Source organism: Cyrtonyx montezumae, unplaced genomic scaffold, assembly GCF_038088225.1.
Source record: "Cyrtonyx montezumae isolate F1298 unplaced genomic scaffold, pur_monq_1.0 scaffold_1, whole genome shotgun sequence".
NCBI classification, from domain to species: Eukaryota; Metazoa; Chordata; class Aves; order Galliformes; family Odontophoridae; genus Cyrtonyx; species Cyrtonyx montezumae.
Window position 1 is genome coordinate 13,001,654 of NW_027071825.1, and position 14,832 is coordinate 13,016,485.

General features: G+C 39.4%; 1 protein-coding gene across 1 annotated transcript; it reads left to right on the forward strand.

Annotated features, from left to right (window-relative positions):
* The first annotated feature begins 273 nt into the window (after positions 1–273).
* SAMD13 (sterile alpha motif domain containing 13) lies at positions 274–11,133 on the forward strand. Its single transcript, XM_065740989.1, has 3 exons — positions 274–347; positions 4,313–4,424; positions 9,969–11,133. Exons 1-3 carry the CDS (start codon positions 295–297, stop codon positions 10,110–10,112), a joined length of 309 nt encoding a protein of 102 aa, XP_065597061.1. The 5' UTR covers positions 274–294; the 3' UTR covers positions 10,113–11,133.
* Positions 11,134–14,832: the final 3,699 nt, after the last annotated feature.

Consider the following 14,832-nt stretch of genomic DNA (forward strand, 5'->3'; position numbering starts at 1 on the left):
AAGAGGACCGTTTGTGATGCTGTGTGTCTGAAAATCAAGGACAGTGCTATTTCCTGCGTTTAAAGCACAGGCAAACTTTTCCTAATTCATTTGGTGTTACTGGCTTTGCCAAGGTTTTGAGAGAAGTGGTCTTTGACAACACTTTTGCTCTCGGGTGGAAACAGTTGCATTTCTATGGAATACTTGTTTCTGTTGTGTGACGTTGTTGCTGTTTTTGTTTTGTTTTGTTTCATACAGCCAGTAACTAAACGCATCTTTTTTTCCCCTGTTGATAGCTGCTGAGAACATCTCTCTATGCTAACTGTTGACATGGAAAACAAGGAAAATGGTTCTCTGGATGTCAAAAAGTAAGTGATTAGGGTTTGGTTTATGAAAACAGCATGTGAATTTTGATTGTATTTTTCTATTGGCTTAATATGGTTGGCAAGGGTGGGGACCTCCATCTTTGCTCATTTCTACCATTCTGTGTTCTTGATGAGTTTTATTGCATTTCTACTTCTAAATAAAAGAGTCTAGGGCACTGAAGTGATTTGAAGTGGTATGCAGGAGGACAGTACAGCAGTGGAGCAGTGCAGAAACTCATAAGTTGGTAGTATTCCTTTTTCCATCAATTTCTCATCTCAGATAGAGACCAGAGCAAGTGATAGCACAGCCACCAATACTGTGCCCACATTCATCTGTCTGCTGTTGTGGGGAAAGCTCCTCTCACCGTCCTTTTGACTGACGAGGTGAAACTCCTGAGGAAGAACTTGCGAGTGTCAAAGCAGCAAATGGTTCCTGAGGTGTCTGTGTGCTTTCCAGATCCAATGCCTGAGAGGGAGAAGTATCCCTCCTCTCATTCTTTTTGAAGGAGATGTGTGCATCTCTCTGCTGGCTGCCCAGTCATCCTGAGCTGAGAAGCAGCATGTGTCCCTTCTGAAGTAGATATTTTAAGCTGTTTGCTGAAGTAGCCCTAAACAGGCAGATTCTCTCTTCAGACCTGTGGTGGGAATAAGGGAAAGAAAGACCATGTGCACCACTCTGCAGTTTTCTTCAGTGTGGTGGGCTGCAGACTAAGGGATAGGAACTGTTTTAGAGGCATTTTCTTATACTTGAAGGTCACCAGTTCTTCAGTTGGGATTGCTAGTCCTAATCAAACTTACTGTCTGAAAAGTGAACTTCTGTGTGGAAAAACAGCCATGTTGTGTTAGGCTTATAGATGCTCTGGTGGTAAATAACACAAAGAAAGGAACTAGAGAGAGTTTGTCACCTGTCCTCTCAGGCTGCAGCACTTCTACGAAGCTGTACCTCATTCTTGTCCTTGAGATCTCTTTGCTGGGAGCTGTCCATGAAAATATGACAATGTTTAGGTTCCTTGGCACGAAGTAATATAAATGATAATAGCAATAATAATAGTCTCTTCTGGATACTGTTAAAACACCTGATTATGATACAACATCAAAAGATCTGATGGTAGCCAATAAAATTTGTCTTCCCCTTTATCTCAAGACTCTGGCTTCACCACACCAATATAGGAAGTGTTTCCCTGTTTACTGACATGTACTGATTATGCTCTGTATGTCCCCCAGAAGCCACCTTCAGTTACCCTTTTTTCTTCTACACCTGAGACTCCATGGCAGGGGCAAGAAGGGAAGCAGTCAGAGCAAGGACAGCTTACATTTAATCATTTTCCCCCAAGGCTTAGGTAAAGACTCAACTACTAATTGCGATGGTTGCTTTTTAAAACTGGTAGTGATTATGATTAAACAGAGCATAAGCTGTAGTTTCTAAAGAAAAGTATACAGTTTGTATGTTTGTTTGCCTATCTACTAGGGATGCGTTCAGCACTTTCTTGAAGTGGTTATAAATAGCTTGGATAAAATCTGTTCACAGCTACATCATTCTAGGCCTCGCTGCTTCAGCCACATGATGGCAATAAAGGCACAGGGACAGTGGCAAACAGGAGACAAGTCAAATCTTTATTCATTGTTAGCACACCTAGCACCTGATTATAATGCCTAACATACTAGCTCTCTTAAGGCTTTAGTGTGTCTAGGTTTGTCTCGCATAAACTGGTGTACAGTTAAACAGTGGCTCATATATTCCCTCTCCTTGTCTGAAGAGTAGAGCTGTGTGCAACAACAGGGCAAGGAGAAGGCTGTCTAGAAGCCAAATGAGCATCTGTGTGGGTAGATGAGTTAAAATCCAGCCAGCCCTCAACAGTATGCCACATGCCTATGAATTTTCTGCAGCTGTATCTGTGGAAATTGGCTCTCCTTGGAGTCCAGCACAATGCTATTCCATGACATAGGAACTTGCCATTATTTTGGGGGCTAGGAACGACTAAGGTGGAATCCTTGAAGCCATTGCAGTTGGGCCTGGGATGGGGCTAGACCAAACTCTACATTCTCTAGCAGTAAAAGAAGAACAGTATGAAGAACCAATACACTTGGGCTGAAATACAACACTGTGGGAGGATCACAGTTTGAAATGAAAATGCTTTGGGAAGTAAGCAAAATACAGTTAGGTATTTTTACAGATTGAGTCTTTCATTTACTGTTTAGGAATAATTTAATTGTTATTCTAGCACTTCTTTTAATACTAAGTTTTTGGGGCTTAGTTTGTTTATTTTTAATTTTTAGTTGAAGACTTGTCATTGGAAGTATCTATGTATCAGGTGAAAAAGGAAAGATAAAAATATTAGATCTTTCTTCTACAAATATACATAGGTTTTGTACAGTGCTCTTCACAGCATTTTACTTCTTATGCCTCAGAGTGTGCACAACACCAAAAAAAAATTCAGGTGCAGCTCTGATAAGGTCAGGTAGTCTCATTTAAAATTTTGCCAAGTGTTGCCTTTCCCTGCAATCCCAATCAGCAAAGTAATTCATGAAGTTGTTACTTCATGAGCAAGTAAGAAACTCTGGCCTTTGTTCCTTGCACCGAAATATGTATATATTCTTTGTTCCTTGCACCGAAATATGTATATATTCTATGTAATAAATGGAAGAAACTGCTTTTAAAAGGCTGACTACAGCATACAATGTGATACTGAGGCTGGGCTGCTAGGGCCAGAATACTGTTGCCATATTGGCAAGTGTGTTCCAAGAGTTAAGGGAGAAGTAAAAATCAGTGCTCACCACGTTCATGTGGTCGTAGAAATAGGAATGTTGTAGAAACAGTGATCTAAAGCACCTTGTGTGATTCTACTTGTTTCTCTTCATGGCTGGTATTAAAAAATGGTTGGCCCTTGATTCACCCAGTGAGTTTGCTGAAAGACATACAAGTCGAGCAGGAGCAGAGGTGGTGAAAACTGGAATAGGAAAATTTGAAGGACCGAGTAAAAACCTTGCCAGAGGAGTATAATCTAAGTTTGCTGTGATACTCTGATCTGTATGATTTTGTTATTTCTTCATTAACACTGTGGTTAAGTATGCAGGACAGTGGAAAATGTCTGGCCTGTAAGCATGGGATGTCTACCTGGAGAAGCATGCTGTAGAAGTTTATTTTCTACTGACTGACGTTTTGTTTTTCATCCTCCTACACTGCTGTAGGACAGGCATTCAAGCTCATCATGTGTTTCACCAAGAGTTTGCAGATACATGAAGGTTATCTGAGATAACATGATGGCAGGCTAAGGATAAGAAATGCAGGGTAAGAGTAGCAACATGAATGATTGTCTTGCTACCATGGAAAGTAAATGATTGAGGTCAATCACAGAAGGAGTCTGTTCTGATTGTGTTGAACAGGTTTTTTCTTGTTTTTTTTTTAATTATTCTGAGCTGTTTAGATAGTCTCTAAAGATAAGTCAAAAAGAAATTCTGGAAGAGACTCTATATCGAGCAATTAATGCAATCACTGGTGCCTCTATTTTCTTTTTTTACAAGGTAGTTTCCAGTAGTGCCTACCCACGTTACAGTATAGTACAGTCTCATCTTGGAAAAGAGTAATCTGCATTCTGCAGTTCTATATAAATGCTTGATAGCTGAAAACAAACCACAGTCTTGAGAGACCACGTACCACAGGCATGGTAGCCTCTGTTCTGCAAAGGCAGCACACCCACAGGAAAAGGTCCTGACTGACTGCCTTTGGCTGACGTGAATATTCATACACTTCTTTTCTGAAGGGAGAAGTATGTCGTTTGTCCCTGGTATCAGGTCTTTGAAATGGAACAGCAAAGCAGTGATTCTTCTCTATTGTAGTGGTGACAGGTGTGCTGAAGGGTACTTTTCCTGGAGGAACAGAGAAGGGAATGTATGTGGGTTGTCTACAAAGAAGCAGCAGGTACTCTATGGAAATGTAGTGATTGTTTGTCTGGGTTTGTATTTTGCAGTTCAGTAGAAAATGGGAGACCTCCAGATCCTGCTGACTGGGCTGTTATAGATGTTGTGAATTATTTCAGGACAGCTGGATTTGAAGAGCAAGCCAGCGCTTTTCAAGAACAGGTAAATCTGCTAGGAAACACTTTGACTGCCACCACCTTCTCCCATTGCACGTTTTTGCCATGGACCTGGTGATACAACGTTAAATGGTGTTTGCTATGTTATTGGGTGAAAACCAATGGGAGTATCATGTTACAGGATGTGGATAATGAGATGGACTATGTTTGAAATGTCATCTGAAAGGTGAGGATTCTAAACAAGTTTTTTCGCTTGGACTGTTTTGAAATGTGAATGGTAATTTCCTTCTTCATATGTATTCTGTGCAAATACTCTCACGAGTACTCATGAAATCCAGGGTTCCTAACACACTAATTGCTTTTGGGAATGAAAAGGGTTTCTGTGTTCCACTGAACTTGACAGTGCAAATGAACAGGGAAGGAGTGAATTGGCAATTAAGGGGAATAATCTTTTCAGGCACAGGAGCAGCATGTTTTTAGGACTTCCAGTCTGTTGAAGAGGTTGGGTCTTCATTTCTGGGGCTTGTGGAAGGGAGGTTGTAAGCATCAGGAAGACCTGGAGAGTTTAGATCCCTTTAAGAGAGACCTGGAGAGTTTAGATCCCATACCCTTTATCTGAGTAAAAGCTATGAACTGGAGAATTTTCCATCTGCCTTTATATGACAAGAAAAGGCTACTGGAATAAAATCAGTTAAAAGAACAGCCAGGGACTGCTTTCCACAGAAATACAACTGTGGGAGTATGCAACAAGCCTCACAAGTCATTGTTACAACTTTAGCCTTTGCAATATTGCCGCCAGAGTTAGCTTCAACTAGTTAGTATAACAAGTTTCTACATTGTACACACACATTCTGGTGCTAATGAATGGTTTCTTTTGTCAGTTCTGCAAAGAGCATAGCTGTCGTGTAGCTCCTTGGTAACTCAGTTATCAGCTCATTGGTAAAGTATTTCAGAGAGGAAGGATAGGGGTGTTTGCTTACTTGGCTTGTGGTTCACTTCTTCCATAGAGAAGGATTTTACCCCTGCAGATTGACAGTTCAGCACATTCTGTAATAAATCTGTAGGTCTGTGTGCAAGAACCAGGAAATTAATCATAGAGATAGTTTGGATGGGGCTTTGGGCAGCTTGGTCTAGTGGAAGGTTACACTGCCCACAGCTGAGGGGCTAGAATTCCAGGTGATCTTGTAAGGTCTCTTCCAACCCAAACCCTTCTGTGATTCATTCCACGAACATTTGTGTTTAGTTGTTAAAATGGATGGCTTGACTTTCCAAGGCCTGAGCAAGAGCAAGATATGGCCAACTTTGCTGGAGAGCAGTACATCTAAACTGAACTAGAGTTAATGTTGATTAGAATAATCTTGCTGACCTTCTGCACCTGGGCAGTGAAGTCCCATCTGATTGGAACTGATGAGTATAAGGAATTATCTAAATTTAGCTCTTTGTTCTGGGAGGTGAAAAGCCTGGTGCTGAGTAATTCTCTGGCAGGAGGCAGAGATGTTTTTTCTGCAGCTGCTAATAATTTTTGATTATTTGAAGGTAGGCTTTTTTTGTTTGTTTACCTAAATTTATCAGTTCCTTAATACCAGCATTCGTGTCTTCTCAACAACCCTGGAAATATGACTTAAGAAAAACACAAGCCAAGTAATTGCAGCCCCTGGGTTTTTTCCTTATTCCAACAGACACCTCACTTTCATCACATGCCTTAACCTCTCTACACCCCAGCTGGCTTGTCAATAATACTGCAGTAATTACTACTGATCTTGCAGCAGCAAGGTGAGGCTAGCTCAGGAGTTTTGGCAAAGCAATTTGCAACAGCCTGATGGAAAATAGCATGTAGAAGTGACATGTACAGGTTTTGTTAGTATTCTGCAGTGAAGGCAAGTGGCTTCAGGAGGAAAGCTGAAGTAAGCTTATTTTTAGCAATATATTCCCAGGGCTCTGCTAGGTTAGACAGGCAGTAAGCTGCCATGGGCAGAAATATGGTTTTGGTTCTGCTGCTAACTCCATTTTATGACAAAGCTTTGGAGAGAAGCTGGCAGGTGCCACCAAGATACAGCCAGGAGATGTGAGATGGACATTTGTGGTGGAAATCATTGCCACTCCCTTCCACCTCTATTCACTTAGCAGCATAAGGAGCAGCAAGTGCCTGGTTCTCCACACAAGAACCAGATCTACCTGACCATTCCCTGTCTGCTCCAGGAACAACCCTGACTCTAACCTCTTAACAGCAGTGTTGTTTTGTTTCCTCTGCACTGTTTAGAAGACACTAATTTTAACTCTGTATACTTATGGTGTTTGTTATCAGGAACTTACAGGCTCTCCAGGTATGGCAGTCACACGGTGTGCAGCTGAAACTGTGGCCATCTCTGATTTTAAATGCCATTTGTTCTGCAGCTTGTTTGAGTCCTAAAATCTGAAATTTGTTTGATCTGCCACTGCCATGGATATGTACTGGAAGGGGAACGAGGCTGTAAGTGGTGATGGGAAGTATCCTGATTCACCTACAGCACTGAGAAGTTGTTTCCACTGAACCATTTCAGAAGGGTTAGTGCAATGGTTTTCTTGCAAGACATCCATATTTCAAAATGTAACCTCAAGAAATATGAATACATTTGGCTTCTACATAACAGTAACTGAGTCCACACTTTTAATGAATCTAAATACATCCGGACTTGTATGACACAAGTGACTCAAAGGATTTTGTAAGATATGGGTTTTTTTCTTACACATTTTGAGGAAGATGAAAAAAACATTTCAAAGACTACAGAATGTTTTTAATAACTCTAGTAAGTGCTGGTAGGACGTGATGATTGTATGATGGTTATACGTTGTTCTCTCTTGGAGTTTCTCTGATGTCAGCAAACTGTAAAGATTCAACTAGAAGATGTTGCCCAATAACCAAAACCATAACATCAAGCCAAGAAGTTGGGCACATAGGATAACTAAAGAGAGGCAGACCAGATGTTGGTAAGAGTGTGAACATCTTCAAAAAACTGTTATCTGCAAGTACATAGCTGAGGTTTCTCTAGGAGCCTTGGGAGCACAGGGGGCTTTGGCTTGCTTGAAGATGGAATCTTTTTGACAGTGCTTTACCTTCACTGCTACCCATGCAGCTTCTTATCATTAGGATTGTGTTATGCAGATGAGCCTAAGGAACCCAAAGATAGTTTAGTGCTTCTCACTGCAATCCTTTACTAGAAGGGAAACTGCAATTTGACATTAGCTGGTAGCTGCTGCCATCTTCCAGCAGATCCATGGCATGGAGGAGCATGTGGGCATGCTGGCTGCTATACTTCTGTGTCAGCTGTGATGTAAAACATTGCAGTTCTCAGTCACTTGGAGAAAAAGCAGACCTGACTCTTGACTGGTCATGCAGGGATTTGCTGAAGACAGTACATAGACTATTGCAGCTGAGGTCATCATGAAGCTACTATTAGCTCTAGATGTACAGAAGGATGCTTCTCTAGATGGCATACAAAAAAAAAAGGGCATACAAAAAGCTGGCACTGAAGTTGCATCCTGAAAAATATCCAGAAAATAGTGGAGTAGCAGAGAAGAAATTCATAGAAGTCTCCAAAGCATACAAAGTCTTACCTGGTGCCAAAAAGTGGAACGGCAATCGTGAATCTGTGGAAGCAGTTTTAAGGGGAAAGAAAACAAAAAGAGTTGGAAGTAAACCATGAAGTAGACATAGAGATGTAACGCACCAGAATTTTAATACATATTTACTCATTTCTACTCAGATATGCTTAGAGGATCAGTTTTTTATTCAATGAAATCCTTAGATGATCTACTTCCCAGCATTTCTTGAATCCTTGGGAAACCCTGTGGAAGAAGAAGGAAAAGGAAATAAATTCTCTGTACCTATTCATGGAGTTTCTCCTGTTCCAGGTACTGGATTTTCTTCATTCGGATCCCTCCAAGCTGGAGGCTGTTCTTACTCCATAGCATCATTGAACGGCAGTGAAAAAGGCAACTTCAGATCAGTTGTATCAATGAGCAAAGTACTCAGTGGTGTCAGAATTTCCAAAGGAAGGATTGAGACAAATGGAAATGAGGAAAATATCAACTGTTTTTAACTATTAACATTCTGAACAGAAGTTGGAAGGAGGTACCTGTTGTAATTGGGTAAAAAGTTACTGGAAATGTGATATTTTCAGAAACACTGTGACACTGTGGTCTTCTGGAGGGGTTAACAGTTATCTCTTTGTGAGGTTTTAAAGAAATTCCACTTTCAGCAGATGCTTGACTTTATTATGCTTTTTCTATCTATCTTGTATTTTTAACTTTATCAAATCATGAGCGAGATCAGTCTAGACAATTTACTGTTAACTCTAATGTGTCATCTTTGTCTTTTTGTGTGTGTGTTAAATTGTAACCGAAGATATAATCAGTAACATCTCCAAAACAATATTTAATGTTTGTAAGAAAGATACTGCAGTGGGATTGTTTTATGTGTGGTATTTATCTATGGTATTTATAAAAATACGAAATTGTGGTAATATATGGTAACGGACAACAATATTTGCAGGCGTTTGAACTTCTTGGCTATTGATGCCAAATTCAAATTTATTTTTTAATTAAAAGTAGAAAAGAATGCAACAAAGTGAAGTCCAGTGCAAGAGAACATCATAACATTAAAGACATCTTTGGGCTGTGATGACCTTGTGAGGCACCAGTGAATGCATTGCTTTGTACCTGTAGCTTTTGATTCTTGGGTAGTTTGGAGTGATTGAACTCTGTGACTACAAATAAAAGGATGGTGTGTGTCTGAAACAGAGGGAGTTGTGAGATGTGGATTCCTTTCCTTTTTGAACCATGGAAAATCATTTACAGTTAATTTGCAAACATATGACAGGTTTATCAGTTGGGGGGGAGGAAAAAAAGCCTATGGGATTTCTAATCTAAATAGATCAGAAAGACAATATTTGAGAGAGGAAACAAACATTTAAAAAAAAAAGAGAGAGAGAAAAGAATGAAAATGCTATGATTTAAAAGTGGAATTTAGCAGTTGTAGAGATTCAGCCTGGGAAGTTGCTGCCTTTTCCATTGTAGGTGAAGGAAGTTCTCTCATACTGCTGAGCTCTGCAGTTAGATACTTCTAAAAGTTCTGATTGCGGGAGTCTCCTTTTCTCTGCAGGACGTGTAGGAAGCTGGCTGTTTAAAGCACGCACCTGAAGGTATTAGCAGATACTGACTAGTTCAAACTTGAACGTTGCTGTCAGTGGTAATTTTGAAACACATTTCACTGCCTTCTCCCTAAGTATGTCCTTTGCTTAATGGCATTAGTTACGCAAGCTGTACATGTACCTATTAACTTCAAACAGATGTACAAGGAGGGAGTTTTGAAATGAGGCTGATTTGGGTTTTGTGCTTGGCTAAATAGTATTTGTGCTTTAGTCAGCACAGGTAAGCACTTGGAAAACTAAACAGCAGAAGTTAGCAGCTGCAAACAATTATTTCAGGAAAGTAAAAGGCTACTATTTCTTTACTACAGAGGATCAGTGAGAAGTCTTCCATTTGTTGCATGATTGTTCTCAACTACTAGATTTGTACATTTTCTTTATCAATTCTTTAATTCTTCTTATAGGAAATTGATGGCAAATCATTACTGTTGATGACAAGAAATGATGTACTGACTGGACTTTCATTAAAACTGGGGCCTGCGCTGAAAATCTATGAATATCACGTAAAACCTCTACAGACACAACATCTAAAGAACAACTCTTTATAGCAAATTGTCTAATTGGGGTCATGTTGTGCCTCAAACAGTAAATAAGCAATTTGGTTTCATGTGATGGAACTTTGTAAAGAGAGAATATATTAAGAATTTAAACCAAATTTAGATATTTATCCTATTGGATAGAGTTGGCAATATACTGTGTACTGAGTCTGAACTGAGAGAGGTGGTTTGTGTTTTTCACATGGTACATAATGATTTTCTCTTTTAGGGTTTGTCAGTGAGCATGTTGAGATAGCTACATCACTGTATCCAGAACAAAAGGGAGGTATGTCATTCTCATTTTTGAGCCAGACATGTTCTTAATATCATTATTTAAATAGAAAAAAAAAAGCCCAAACAGAAGAAGAATAAAATAAAGCTTATGTGCATCTTTGGGAGAGATAAACCATTGGGAGTAGGTTTTGGTGTACATTAAAGACCTACTGTAACTATTACTGCTTGTAATTCTGGGATGGGACTGACACTTGCCAACTCACCCTTTTTTGCAGAGGGTCCTATTTTGACCTTATTAAGGTTTATTTGTGGTATGCCGCAATGTTTAAAGCTGTACATAAAACTAACATAACCCCTTCGATAGCAGAAGGTGTTGCTGACAGGTGAAACTGGGTTGTGTATTTTTTTGGCTGTCCTTTAAATTTTCAGCTTGTTTTCACCTGTTTTTAACAGTAGCTCTATGTAAAGTATAGCTGGTTTTTAAAAGTTTGTGTTGCTTTGCAAAACAGAAGAAATCATTCTTTTTTAATTTATGCTAACTTGTTTTCTAATGTTATGCAGAAATTTGTTAAACAAACCTGCACATTTTTAATATGATCTGTCATTGGTGTTGTAATGGTTTATTTTATTTTTTTTAATGGTTTACTTAACATTTTGGATACTTGTTTTAAAAACCGAAAGAAGCTGTCTTGTCATTACACATCTCTGTTAAAAGAGAGTCTTGTTCAATCTGTTTGTACCAGTTCCCTATTTGATAGGTTGCTTGCTGTAACCCAATAAAGCATTGCTTATGTTTGAATTCAGTTTACTTTATAGATCTTTCCTACTTTCTGTTTCTTTATTATGATATATTGGTTGTCCTAATATTTTTTTCCACTTCCCTATTAAAACAGTACCAAAACAGTACCTACTGAATATTCTTTGCTCTTGTGGTTGCTTTTAATACCACCTACCAAGATATTTCAAGACTTTGTTATTTTTGCTTTTTCTTATCCAGTGTTACATACTGCTGAAGGAGAGATTTTGAAGCATTGATTACATTCACCAGTAACATCTGTATTTCTCTTATCCCTCTCTAGAGCAGTGATACAGAGGTGCTGTGCTGACACAGAGTAAATTCTCTCAGTGCCTGGGAGATAATACACAGGTACAACTTAGCATTGTTCAGGATCACCAGCTTCTCAGGGCCAGAGAGCTTTGTGATGACGTCTAAAATGGGATTTGGAGTTGAATAAATGAGACTGAGAAGATGAGCTGGGAAGCAGGAAACAAGTGGGAGAGTGTGCTGAAAATGAATATGGTGTGGGAGGCAATTGTGAGGGGGTGGAGCTTAGAAAGGAGAGGGTGGGAGTGTGGTGATTTCAGCCAAGTCGGGACAGTATTCTGTGGCAGAAAGGAGAAGCTCCTGTGATCTCCTGCCTTAGGTAGTTGTCCTGCCTTCACTTGGCTTTGTCCAAGAGCAAGGTAGCTGTGGATGCTACAGTGGCAGAATTGTTGCTTACGTTTCTGGTGTTGCCATTTGAATGGAGATAAAGCTACATGTGTATCTGTGCTATAGGTGTAAACCTCATAGCATGTGGTGTGACAGATAAACTATAAAGCAGCATGCTTTCTTGTATGGTTTCTAACCTTTACACTGTAGAACATTTATTTAGATGCATGATAGGATTCTAAGGTGTATTAACCATTTCTCTTCCTTTCCCTCGTACTGTGCTCTCTTTAGGTATCAGTTAGCACGTTTGTAAATCACAGTCTGAATTCTTGTTACAGTTCTATTGTTTATAGTTTGTAGCAGCCAGGGATTACCAACTGGGAGTAGAGACCTTCTGGATGACTTCAATCAAATAGAATCATCCCTGCCCTGGGGAATTTTCAGGTACAGTCTGTATCAGGGCAGTCAGAGGCTGCAGCTGAAAAAATTACAAATGGAATTCCTCTAATTATTTTAGTACAGAATTAGTTCTATTTATGAGAAGGATTATGTGAAGCAGCTGCCTATAGCAGTCTGGAGTTTCCTACCTGCCCTGATTTTGTAGAATTGTTGTTTGAGTGAAATACATAGTTCTGTGTTACTGAAGGATGAACTGAATTTTCTCTTTTCCTCCACTTAGAGCTAAATATATATATATATTTTTTTATGGATGATACCAAATTAAAAAATGTTCATTCCATCAGGAAGTAAAAATCTTTGCTGTACAGCTGTGAGGACTTATTTGGTGATTACTGAGTACTGTGCTTTCTTTTAATGTGTTTTAATGACTGTTGTGGTTTAACCCAGCAGGTGGCTAAGCACCACACACTCATTTGCTCACTCTCCACTTCCCAATGGGATGGAAGAGAGAATAAAATAAATGAAGTAGAACTTGTGGTTTGAGATAAAACTATTTACTAAGATAGAGAAAAGGAAAGGGATAATAATTATGGCATATATATGTGTGTATACGTGGTGATAACTTGAGTACTGTGCTTTCTTTTAACATGTTTTAATGAGCAAGTGAATTGGATTTAAAAACATCCAGATTGTATTCTTCTCTTTGTGAATACTGTGAACCAGTTCATACAAGTAGAAACTACAGAAAGCGTGGAAGGAAATTTGGGATGTTATTCTGAACTGTAACTGTTGTTGTTTTTTTTTTTTTGTCCCTGATCTTTATTATAATTTCCTACTGTTCTCTGAGCTTTCTAATGCTGCCCAGAGAGGTTGCAGTCTCCTTCTCTGGAGAATTCAGAATATTCAGAACCTACCTGGATACTTTCTTCTGCAATCTGCAGTAGGGACTGGGGGTTGGATGATATCCAGAGACCCCTTCCAATACCTGGAATTCTTTGATTTATTTTTAGTTTTTATTTGTTTATTTTTTTTGTGCAGGTGACTGTCCTGATTTTGTCCATTATATTCTCTTTGCTGTTTCTATGAGAGAAAAGAAAAATCTTTTTAAAAGAGACTGGGGAGTCTGAAAGAGGAAGTAAAAGACAGATTATTTTTAGCTACCATTCCTCTTCCAGAAAACACAGCTGCTGTTGAGATGAGGAAGCAACTGATAGGCATTACTAGATACCATGTCAATACTGTAGTTCTAATAGTGCCAGAGCTATGCAGGGGTCCTGGTTAAAAGCCAACCTCGTGCTTTGGGTGCCAGGTATCTGACTGCTCAGCTGATACTGGGTATGAGAGTGATGGTAGTCTCAGTGCTGCAGGTCTCCTTGCTTTCACACTGAATGAGCAATTTAGAGAGTGTCCTCCATCTCATGGAGGCAACGTGAAGGAGCAAAGCAACAGTCAAATTCCCTGCCCTGCTGCCAGTCAGCAAGAGAGCAGTAAGATGTGCTGCAGCTGAGGTCCTTCCATTCACTGTCAATCACGGAAACTGAATCTAAAGAAAGTAAGAGAAATCTGGTCAGAGATTGGGCCCAAATAATGTGGCTAAGTTCTATTTTCTGGAATGATTTATCCCATTGTGATCTGATTCTAATTGTCAATAGAAGATTTGGGCTCTTTCCTATTGTCTAATTACTTACACTAGATGGAATCTGCTCACGTGTATGACTCAGGTTTGTAGTGCTGGATGGGGTTATGCTGGGATGCCTTTAAGGACTGCTGAGTGTCCCTGCATGCAGAGGTCTATAGAAACCACATTACAAGAGTGCATATATGCTTTTAGTCACAGAATAATCTAAATGAACAACTAGTTGCTTCTTTGTGTCCTTGCTCTGCCATGAAAGTTATTCCATTACTACTTTGTAAGCTCACAGATGAAGCACTAATAGTAACGACAAACAACCTTCCATTCAGTCCAACTCATTTCTCACCAGGTGGAAGGAAAGTGGGTTGTGAAGAGCAGAATAAATTACCTGTTTTGCTTAGAAAGGGGTAAAGATTGAAATGCTCACTAAGATCACTTTTTCCTTTCGTTTTTAACCGTTGATAGTGAACTGTCACTTGAAGCAATGCTGGTCACCTTTTGAGGTAAAATTGTCTGACCTAAAACATTATTCCATACAATGTTTACATGTATATACAAGTAGGATATTGTTTTATTTATTTGGTGAAGAGTCAGGTAATGATTTGTTTGTCTTTTTTATATTGCTCTTTATTTGCCCTTGAAAGATAAATTAATAAATTATAAGCACCTAAGCATAGCAGAAGTAGCAAGACACAAGCCCAAGCCCACAAGTACAATACAAATCAAGTCAAACAAAGTAAGAAAGCATGTCCCCAGCAAAACCTATTGGTGTCAGTAATGAAGCTTTCAGAATCAACAAGTGACCAAAGAAGAACAGATCTGGAGCAGATTCGCTCTGTGGTATCATTTGTTCTGTTGTTTCCAAGGTGTTGTTTCAGGACTGTGAACAGTGCCTTCTGTAAAACAGCTGTTAATTCTTGTTCTCCAAGGCAAGTTCCTGTCATGGAACATGATGCAGGACATGTTCTTCGTTTTCAGTGTTTCTGAATTCAGCCTCTGTACTCAGAGGAATGCTGTAGTGTCTCTAAACTGAG